Source organism: Engystomops pustulosus, chromosome 2 (genome assembly GCF_040894005.1).
Source record: "Engystomops pustulosus chromosome 2, aEngPut4.maternal, whole genome shotgun sequence".
NCBI lineage: Eukaryota > Metazoa > Chordata > Amphibia > Anura > Leptodactylidae > Engystomops > Engystomops pustulosus.
The window spans coordinates 133,802,241-133,813,911 of NC_092412.1; the positions used below are offsets into that span (position 1 = coordinate 133,802,241).

The 11,671-nt window shown below is 42.2% G+C and overlaps 1 protein-coding gene across 1 annotated transcript; it reads right to left on the reverse strand.

The window, feature by feature from the left end:
* Positions 1–444: 444 nt before the first annotated feature.
* On the reverse strand, positions 445–6,996 carry NDUFS5 (NADH:ubiquinone oxidoreductase subunit S5). Its single transcript, XM_072136547.1, has 3 exons — positions 6,837–6,996; positions 4,499–4,716; positions 445–646 (listed from the first exon to the last, which is right to left on the reverse strand). Exons 2-3 carry the CDS (start codon positions 4,712–4,714, stop codon positions 548–550), a joined length of 315 nt encoding a protein of 104 aa, XP_071992648.1. The 5' UTR covers positions 4,715–4,716; positions 6,837–6,996; the 3' UTR covers positions 445–547.
* Positions 6,997–11,671: the final 4,675 nt, after the last annotated feature.

Here is an 11,671-nt window from a genome sequence, read left to right on the forward strand (position 1 = left end):
GCACTAGAAGCACTTCACTACTAGAAGCGTAGAGGGGGGGGGGGTTCATTTGAAAATATCTAGGGTTACTTTGTACAAGCATTTGCCATCTTTTACCCTTAAGGGTGGTGGCACACGTGCCATTTTGTCTGCGTTTGCAAGCGCAAACAAAGCCGCACCCACCGGGGAGGGCCGCGGCACGATTGCATCGGCGTTTCTATGGTAACGGCTGCGATTGGGAACGAGCTGCCAGTGTTTTACGTTAATTTATTTCAAAACACAGGCACAATCGCAGGCATTTTCATAGAAATGCTGATGCGATCGGGCCGCAGCCCGCCCCCTGCGAACGCAGACAAAACAGCACGTGTGCCACCACCCTTAGGCTTTTCGGTAATATTTTACAGATATGATATACTAGACTTATGAGATATTAAGTCACATAATAAGACACTTACACAACAAAAATAGACTTAAGTGAATGATTTAATATTTCAAATGCGACACTTCACTTGTCTCTAATCACTGAACGAACATAACAATAGATACAAGAACAGCTCCTTTGATGAGATTAAGGGGTATTTGTGTCTTGATTGAAATCTGGAGCTTTGTATTTTCCTTCTTTCTCCAACTTTTCTTTTTGCTCTCTGATGGCTTTCAAGCGTTGCAACTGTAAGAAACAAATACCGTAGATTTATTACTAGCAGGTAGAGTTATTCTGCTTTTTATCTGAAAACCTACATTAAAACTGATTACTTTCCTTTTTTTGAAATGTAATTTTATTAAAGGCTTGATCTATGGTAAATGATATATATATATGTACTGTACAGTCCTATGAGGAACTGGTGTAGAGTGAATTCTACTGCAACAACAAAAAATTAATTTTCTTGATTACAGCTGGCTTCAGAGTACAGGCAGTTCCCAACTTAGGGACACCCAACTTACAGACAGACCTCTGGATGCTGATAATTCACTGAACTTTACTCCCAGACTGCAATGATCAACTCTTAGTTATCAGAGGTGTCTGCAATGAAGTTTTATTGATAATCGTTTACATGACAGTGCAAAATTTTAAGAAAAACTTTTTTTTAACTGGAGTTTTACATACAAAATATATACTTCCAAACAAATTCAACTTAAACACCATCTACCATCAGATAACCTGATGGTAGAGCATTACTACTCACGTCCCTGGTTTAATAAATAACTTTATAAAATATGCAAATGAGCAATTGAGCACCTCTGGGCTCTGCTACTATATAATTTACTTATTCCTCTGGCCCAACCGGCTCCGCCTACATAATGTTCAGAGAGGCGGGGGCGTCAATGTCTCAAATCTCGCACATAATTTTTTTTTTTTTTATCTCAGCACTAACCTGATCCCGATAACTATGTGTGATACATAAATGGTGGGACAGTAGATGTGCTATCAGTGTTAGGCCTCTTGCACACTAGCGTTGCGTTTCACGTCAGGGTGCAATGCGTGAAAAACTGACGTTTTTGCTGCGTTTTTGTTTAATTTTTGTTCGCGTTTTTTTGCGTTTTCGGTGCGTTTTTCACGCGCGTTTTTTTAAGTCAATGGGACTTTTTCAAAGGGACCGAGGTTCAGGAATAAAATGTTTTATTTAATTGAAAAATAATGTCTTCTGATAAGTTGCAAACATCTGCGATCTATTCTTCACTGTTCCGCGCGCGTATATTATCTCCCGACAAGTTAGCAGATGTGAAGAACAGTGAAGAATAGAATAAAAACAGTGAACACAGTGAACACAGTGAACACAGGATCATTTAAGATAAAAACACAGTGCAGAATAGATTACAGATGTTCGGCACATCTGCTTACTTGTCGGGAGATACGCGCGGAGCGGTGCGAACAAAATAGCATGTGAAGAACAATATATATGTGTGTAAAGAACACATTGCAGATGTTTCCATACATCTGCAATGTCTTCTTCACACATATATATTGTTCTTCACATGCTATTTTGTTCGCACCGCTCCGCGCGTATCTCCCGACAAGTAAGCAGATGTGCCGAACATCTGTAATCTATTCTGCACTGTGTTCTGCACTGTGTTTTTATCTTAAATGATCCTGTGTTCACTGTGTTCACTGTTTTTATTCTATTCTTCACTGTTCTTCATTGTGTTTTTTTAATTAAATGATCGTTCGCGAGCAGGGGAAATACTGTTATACTGGTCACCTAGCAACCCTTACGTTTAAAACGCATTGCACTCGCATTGCACTTGCAATGTTTGCGAGTGGAATGCGTTTTTGATACGTCCCCATAGACTTGAATGGGGCGTGAAAAATGCGCGTGAATCGCAAAAATAGAGCATGCTGCGATTTTGACGCGCGTGCAAACGAACGCAAGCACGCGCGTGCAAAACAACGCAAATGAAGAAAGACCCATTGAATACAATGGGACAGAGTGCAATGCAAGTTCTGCGCGTCAAATGCACGCGCAGAACTCGCGCGTGAAAAACGCCAGTGTAGAAGGGGCCTTATACAGGTGCCTAACTATACAAGTATGGCCAAAATTGCAAATAAAAATGACACCTAGCACCAATTCGCACTGTAGAGCCAAATGGCTCTATTTATCAAATTTATCAAATCTTAAAACAAAGCATATAGTTGTCAAAATCAAAAGGTAGTATATGCCATTATTTGGGAGATCAAATATATGACATATAAACATAAAATATACATAAAAATACATATAAAAATATAACAATGGTTTAAGGATCATAGGCTGGGCAAAAAGAGGGGCAGAGTAGCACTGGAGGGCCCAAGTGCACACCTCTACCATTTTTCATTTGAAATCTTGCACATACCCGCCAAGCAGCACATGTAGTGTTATTCTCACACAAGATTTGCAGAGAGAGACAGTGACGTCACTGGCTCTCTGAACACTATGTAGACTGAGCCAACTGGGCCGGGGGCATGATTACATTATATAGCAGTAAAGCCCAGATATGCTCATATTTGTTCATTTACATATTTTATAAAGTTATTTTTCTACTAAATGCGGCCATTCATACTGAATAAAGCTAAGTGTAACCGGGGACAGGGAGGGGAACCAAGTAGTAATTATCTACCGTCGGGTAATCTGATGATAGTTGTCCTTTAAGAACATCACAACACCATATCGTCGCCTGTGTTATAAAAACTAAATAGCTATGGTCTTTATGGATATATTGATGTCACATTTTTGGTGTAAAGAAATGAATAATTATCCTGTTTGCTGCATCTTTGGAGAAACATGGTAGTGTAATGCAAAGTGCATTCTCACTAATACTTCTCTTGCTCTTGTAAAGTCGCCCATCTGCCATGCTCCTCGAGTAAATGGACAAATAGGTAGCTTCACACCGTCAACAGGGTGTAAACATTCCCTCCTCTGACCCTATCCAATGAGAGTGGCCTACCAAGTGATGTTGCTCTTTTCTCTTCACACAGTACAGTATAGGCTTATTCCACCCTTTGCTAAAAGCTGGTAGATTTGAAATACAATCTACATTTTCATATCTACCATATATACTCATGTATAAGCCCAGTTTTTCAGCACAAAATGTGCTGTAAACCCCCTTGGCTTATACATAAGTCTATAAAAAAAATAAACTTACATACTCACCTTCCAGTGCTCCCGATGCTCGGTGCGGCTCCTCTTCTTTCTTCTCTCTGCAGTATTAGCCAACAGAGGCGCGGCCATGTGCTTTGCCAGCACACATTATGATGTTGTCGCTGATGACGTCATAGTGTGCGTCTGCCGGCAGAGCACATGGCCGTGTCTCTGACGGCTAATACAGCAGGGAGAAGGAAGAAGAGGAGCTGCGGGGACAACAGCATCAGGGAGCTGCGCTGAACATCGGGAGACCACCGGAAAGTGAGTGAGTATGTAAGATTTTATATGTGCTGGAAAAACTGGGGGCTGGCTGGCTATATACTACACTGAGCTGTCTATATGGTAAAGGGGCCTGGCTATATACTGGGGGGGCTTCTGGCTTTATACTGGGTGGCTGTGACCAATGCATTTCCCACCTTCAGCTTATACTCAACTCAATAGGTTTTCTGAGTTTTTGGTGGTAAAATCAGGGGCCTTGGCTCATACTCGGGTCGGCTTATACTAGAGTATATACAGTATATTATTGGAGTCTGCTTTGGCATAATTTGCAGTAAATTTATCGTACTTCCTAAATCCAATCCCCAGATGTCAGTAAGGTAGTCATAGAAAAGTGAAAATTCCCCAACAAGTGGGAAATCCTGGTATCCAATAACACTTAGTGACTAAATAATTGGAAAGGTAACTCAATTGAAATAACATAACTTAAAAATTTTAGTTAGCCCTCACAATGCTTTTATATAAAGGAAGCAGATTCTGCAGATTGTTTTAGCTTGTCCCTAAAATGCACATCTTCAACACACACACATATATATATATATGTGCGCATGTATATATACATAAAAAAAATCAGGCATGAATATTTGGAATACCCAGTGTTTCTTCTAGAAATGCAGATCACTCACCAATTTGCTTCTATGCATACACTCAAGAAAGTCTTCGTATTCCAACTTGCATTCCTTCTTTGCCCGAATGGCCCCAATGCCATGTGCACACTCTACCCAGTCTTTCTCAAAGGAATGGCAACGACCAACTTGACGAAGAGGTTGCCGAGAACTCTGCAGCAGCATCCATTTGTCAATATCAATCCCCAATTTGCTCTGAAGATCGAGGAACGGCATGTCTGTTAATTAAGTGCAGCGAAAAAAAATAGTAAATACAGAAAATACAATAAAACGCCAGAAATTTAAAAATACAGCATTTAAACTAGGGCCACATACTCAGTTGTCAGTGGACAATAGGGGGAACAACTACAGAAAGTTTTCACAACCAAAGACAGCCATATATCCAGCAAAAACAAGTAGAAATTCTTACTTCTTATTTCCCTTATGCTGTATATGACAGTAATGGCAAACATTTTTGAGACCAACTGCCCATATGGCAACCTAGAACCAGAGCAGCGGTGTCGGTGACCATTTTGGTGATAAAAAGGAAGAACTCCAAACAGGAGTGCACAACATTTATTGGCAGACAGTAATAATACTGAAGACTCCCACAGCAGACTAACAATAACAACTAACTACAGGGAGCATAGCTGTGCCAGGAGCAGGAGAGGACTGAGGAGCAGTACAGTACAGCTGACAAGTACTTACAACAACTGTGTCCTCTTCTGCTCAATGTCCTCACCCCAATGCATACAGGACACAGAGTGGAGACCTGGGAGCAGTGAGAACTTCTCAGCTGCACCTGGCCTCCTACACCAATGAATGCTTCCATCAATTACAGAAGTGCGTGGTGGTTAAGTGGTTAGCACTACTGCCTTGCAGCGCTGGGGTCCTGGTTTCAAGTTCCATCCAGGTAAACATTTGCAAAGAGTTTGTATGTTCTCTTCGTGTTTGAATGGATTTCCTCTGAGTCCTCCGGTTTCCTCCCACACTCCAAAGCATACTGGTAGGTTGAATAGATTGTGAGCCCCATTGGGTACAGGGACCAATTTAGCAAGATCTGAGTAGTGCTGTGTCATCTGTGTGTGCTATATAAATAAAGGAATTATTAGTATAACTGCTAACAGGCCCCATGTGGCCAGCAACTATGGATTGTACATCCTCTTTTAGGCTTTTAGTTGAGATGAATGCATGCTGCACTTCATATACATATAAGGCACTAGGAAGCAATGCCCGCATTTATCTCAACACAGCTAGAGATAGATTAAATGTTGGAAGGGGTTTGTGAGAGAGGTCACCTGCCACTAGTAGGAGATAAAACATACACAAAAGATAGTTTACACATTTATGAGAGTGTCTCTAAGTGCAACTGAAAAACAATATGAATTAAGATATATTTAATTAAGGATTTTATGAAAGCTATATATAGGAGACAGTTGTTTTATTACGAAGTCCGCAAAGACTGAAGAGGGGTACTAGTACTAGTTTGCCCCCTGCAACATAAATATTCTATAGCTGCAGTCTCACTTAAAATTCCTTCCGCTGGTGGTCCTGTGCCCATATTCACCAAGAGGCTCCAGCCTCTTAGTAAATGCAAATGCAACCTCTGCCATTGTGGATCTGTAGACCAAGTCTTAATTGGCCCAGTTATTTTGCTATAGTTTCCACCAGTTTTCCAGCAGAGGCAATGGTAAATGTGGTGGACCAGGCCTTCACGCCCCTGCTTGCACCACTCAAAATGGCATATGCTGGTCTGAGAAACCATGTGGGGTGATTCATTAGCTTTCTCCACCAAATGCATCTAGGCAAATCTCCTTTCCACTTTTCAAATAACAATATAACCGCCACATGTGATCCGCACCCTACAAAACGAAGACAGCCTTAAAGCAGACCCTTAAATTTCAGGATTATAAAGCCCTTACATAAAGTGACCCCCTATAGAAAATATAGCCCATTGTTTATTGACTGCAGCAGACTCATGGATTACAGAGTATTAACAAAGTTACCAGATATAGGGACATGGCAGGGAACTACATGCACTGCGGCTTTACTATCCTCTGAACTCCAACACCATTTACAGGTTGGAGCTATGTAATGGTACAAGGCCTATGGTGGCACCAGGGACCACTAGCATAGCTCATAGTGCACTAGTCCCACATGTAACTAACGCTGCCTCCTGGGATGATGGGCCCTCTGTGTCCTACACTGCAATAACCATTAGCACAAGTGCATACTGCAGCCGCTATGACAGGTAGTACGGGCTACACCACAAAGAAGGCCCGCAGGTGCAGAGCACTACGCAGTAATACAGGGCACCTTCTAAAACTACAGGGGGAGAATCACCAGTTTTATTTGTCACCTGTAGTGATCCGGACGTCCTCTACTCCTGGTGCTTCACGACACTAACAGCCGTAGAGCGCCTGTCACGTGATGAATAATTAGGCCGCCATATTTGATTTGGGCACATCCAGATAAATCGCTCGTTTACGTAAGATATTAGCATAATATCAATAAATAATATGTAAGTTGGTGTACTGGTCAAGTGTGCATGAATGGGTGTAACCTGGTGCTCATTTAAATTGCCATGAAAAAAAGCTGAATGACGAAGCATATACGCTTTGCTTTTGTTACAGCGCCACCTGTCTATTGGAAGAATGAAGTGAAAGAATGTTAGTTCTCTGAGATAATGGGTCACATTTACTTACAAAGTCGGAAACTTCACTAAAAGTGTTTTTTTCCGTGTATAATGCTGGGTGCGATGACTCACTAAGATCATGCGCCAGAAATCATGAATGTGTTGCTTCCCTGCACAGGCGCAACACAGTTCACCATATTTTTTGTGGTGTACCTTTAACATAGGATGTGTGACACAATTTGCAAGTTAAATACTGCGCTCTGTCCGAATCAGTTGGACCGCCGGCTAGCAAGCCCCCTAATTTGTGTCACACGGAGGCTAGCGCTGCTGCGCCACAAAAGGGTCGCGTGCAACACAATATAGCAGTGCTATTCCATAGCTCCCAACCGTCCCGATTTTGACGGGACTTTCCCGTTTTTCTTACCTCTGCCCCGCGTCACGGGCAGCTATGAGATTGTCACGGATTTTCCCCCCAGGTCCCGCTGTGTCCGCATAGTAAATACTTTGAAAGTCTGAACTCACAGTACAGAATGGTCCGGGCTTAGTGGAGAGCCGGGACCACGTCATCAGGTCAGATCAGCATCTGTCCATATATGGTCTCCAGGGCTTCCCCAGACACAAGCTATTTATTTAAATAAATTACATAAAGTTTTGGCCAGGCTGAGATTTGAACCTGGGACCCTCTGCACTGCAGACAGGAGCCTTAACTAACTGAGCTATAAGCCCAGGGATATAGAGCTGAGGATTTCTGGTAACTAAGACATGTTATCAGCCAGTGTTACATTGTGATACAGACTAATGCACTGATATATAGGGAGGGATCTTCTCAGAGGTTATTATTGTAATTATTGAGACTATTATTATTATTATAAATTTTATTATTTTTATTATTATGGAGATGATTATTAATAATGGTAAAAATAATAATAATCATCTCAATAATAATAATAATAATAATAATCTCCATAATAATAATAATAATCTCCATAATTACAATAATCTGAGAAGATCCCTCCCTATATACCAGGGCAGTATATAGTCATAGTTCTTAGTTACCAAAATTCGCCACCCAGATAATAACTGAGATTATAGCTCAGTGGGTTGAGGTGCTGTGTTCTATTGTACATGGACACTGCAGGTTCTGGGTTCAAAACCCAATGAGGATTATTTTTTTTTTTTTATTGAGATGATTTTTATTATTTTAATATGGCTAAAATTTGGGGCGTGGCCAGGGAGTCATTGGGGGTGTGGCTTAGGGGGATCGCCGCTACGCGTGCCGCCATTTTGTCCCTCTTTCCTTTTCACAAATGTTGGGAGGTATGCTATTCTTAAATACCTCTGAAAGACAATTTCCCCTACAAAACAGAGCTTGCTGCTAGTACAGTGTTATAAAGGCCTGCACAACAGATCATCTTATGCCCACGTCAGAAGATTGTTTTGTGCTAAGTGACATACACGTAAAGACTGCTCTAGAACAATTCTGCTTCCCGCCCGCCGATTAGGCTACATTCACACTAAGGGTGAAGACACACATGGCGTTTTTGGGCCGTTTTTACTAAGTGCGTTTTCAGATCGTAAAAAAACGCATTCGTTAAAAAACGCATTCGTTTTTTGAAAACGCATCCGTTTTTGTCCATTTTTAATTGCGCAAATTCGGAAAACAGGACAAAAACACATGCGTTTTTTAACGCATGCGTTTTTTACGATCTGAAAACGCACTTACTAAAAACGGCCCAAAAACGCCATGTGTGTCTTCACCCTAAGGCCCCTTCCACACTTGCATTGCAGGTCACGTCAGAGTTTGATCAGGGTGCACTCAGGGTTTGGTCAGTGAAAAACTGACATTTTGCATCAGAGTTCAATCAGTTTTCAGTCAGAGTTTGTTCAGTGTCTCAGTTTTTCACACGCATTTTCAATGCAATTTCAATGCGTTGTGTCTCAGAGTGCGTTGCGTTTTTGATGCATAGACTTGTATGGTGCGTTGAAAAAGTAGAGCATGCCGAGATTTTAACGTGCGTTAAAAAAACACGCGTGTACGCGTGAAAAAAGATGCAAGTCTTTGGAAGACCCGAGGCTGTCATGGCAACCGATCGTGACACCCCCCCCCCCATGGTGGCACATGGGCGGGATAACTCCCGCAATCAGTGCTAGCAATATGCAGCAAAAACTTACAGGCTGTGAGGAGGGCTCAGCCCGTGACCCTCTCCATGTACCCTCACCAGACGTGCACCGTACAATTACGGCATGTGTCGCTAAGGGGTTAATTATTTATACCTATGTTATGGCGTTCTTACTCAAATTGTTATGAACCATGGAAGGTTCCTTTATTGCGCTGCTAATACAATGGCATCCATACATTACACCCATCTAAAAGTGACCTTTGTTATGTCATCAGCTTGGTTTATGGATGTATAGTTTTTTTTACTTGGGTTACCATTTTTTAACCCCTTCCCGACGCGCGCCGTACTAGTACGGCGCGCGCCGGGTCCTGGTGCATGGAGAGGGCTCGCGAGCCGAGCCCTCTCCATAGCCGGTAAGTCTTTGCTGCATATTGCTTTCACCGCGATCGCCTCCGGCAATGCTGCCGGAGGCTTCAAAAAGATGGCGCCGCATGGGCCATCTTGGCGCGGATCTTCGCTCCCCGATGAAGTCACGGGGAGCGGTGATCCGTTGCCATGACAGCATCGGGCCTCACGAAGGCCCGAAGCTGTCTCGCTTTAACCTATTCATTACAATGTGCTATCAGCACATTGTAATGAATGAGGAGTAAAATCCCCATATACTGCCATATTGCAGTATGGCAGTATATGGTAGGATCGATCAGACAACCTAGGGTTAAAGTACCCTAGGGAGTCTGAAAAATAGTTAAAGTAAAAGTAAAAAAAAGTTTAAAAAAAAAAAATTATATTAAAAAAACCTAAAAATTCAAATCACCCCCCTTTCCCTAGAACTGATATTAATATTAATAAACAGTAAAAATCATAAACACATTAGGTATCACCGCGTCCGAAAATGTCCGATCTATCAAAATATAATAACGGTTTTTCACTGCGTTTAACCACGTAACGGAAAATAGCGTCCAAAGTCAAAAATGACATTTTTTTGCCATTTTGGAAAATATAAAAAAATTAATAAAAAGTGATCAAAAGGTAGCACAGTCCTAACAATGATAGCAATGAAAACGCCATCAAAAGTCGCAAAAAATGACACCACCCACAGCTCCGTACACCAAAGTATGAAAAAGTTATTAGCGCCAGAAGATGGCAAAATCAAAAAAAAAAATTTTGTACAGGAGGTTTTAATTTTTTTAAATGTATGAAAACATTATAAAACCTGTACAAATGTGGTATCCCTGTGATCGTAGCAACCCAAAGAATAAAGTAGACCTGTCACTTGGGGTGCACAGTGAAAGCTGTAAAATCCAAGCCCACAAGAAAACGTCGCAAATGTGTTTTTTCACCATTTTCACTGCATTTGGAATTTTTTTCCTGCTTCCCAGTACACGCCATGGAATATTAAATACCGTCATTACGAAGTGCAATTTGTTACGCAGAAAATAAGCCATAACACAGCTCTTTATGTGGAAAAATAAAAAAGTTATAGATTTTTGAAGGTGGGGTGTGAAAAATGGAAGTGAAAAAACTAAAAAAGGCCAAGTCGTTAAGGGGTTAAGGGAGTGTACAATTATATATCTGTGTGAAGCTCTGTGCCCTTTTCTGCGTATTTTGGTAGATATACATGAGGATTATTTATGAACACCTCACATCTTACTGTTTTTTGGAAAGTACATCTTCTTTATATAAGTAGTCTGATTTGTATATACAATATTTTAGTGGAAATGTCATTTTTGCATGTTATCAGTGTTTGCTGCAAAGTTGCAAGAAGGTGGTTACGTATGAATAAAAAGTTATTTTTGCATACATGGTACGCTGTGTTTTTAATGTTTTCATGCATTTTTCTTTTAATAATTTGTGTTTGTCACAAATTTGCATGATGGTGGTACAGGCTTTCAACTATTAATCAAGGCAAATAAAATCGGCAGGTTGTCATATTTAGGTTTTTGTCACGGGTGCTCCTGCGACCTCCCTCCCGGGCTTTAGGCACACCCGTGGGTCTGCCTGTGCCCCCTCTCCCTTGCAGCAGCCTCACTCACCTGTCCACGATCCACCTACGGTCTCCTCGCTCCATCATAGTCAGTAACGGAACCGGGGTCACAACAGGAAATCGCAATACAGACAAGGAGCATACGGGACAAGGAAAGGGCCGGAATTTAAACAGGAAGGGCAGCCGGCCAGGGGCGCACCTACCATGAGGCGAGTTGAGAAACTCGCCTCAGGCGGCAGCGCCTCCTGGTGGACGGAGGGGCGGCATCAGGTAGGTCACTCACCGCAGCTCGGCTGTGAACGTCCTGGCCGCCCCTCCTGCAGCCGCCTCCCGAACCGCCTCTCCAGGATCCTCGGCCCGCCTCTTCTGTCCGCGCGGCCTGCCTCTCGCAGCCATCCGGCCCGCCTCTCCTGTCCGCGGCCCGCCTCTCCTGTTCGTGGCCCGCCTCTCGCAGC

What these genes read in the sequence shown, in the direction of transcription:
- NDUFS5 (XM_072136547.1), bottom strand. Translation starts at nt 4,714, where the DNA reads ATGCCGTTCCTCGATCTTCAGAGCAAATTGGGGATTGATATTGACAAA. An exon ending in GTATGCATAGAAGCAAATTG is followed by an intron (nt 647 to 4,498) that starts GTGAGTGATCTG and finishes TGTTTCTTACAG; the next exon opens with TTGCAACGCTTGAAAGCCAT.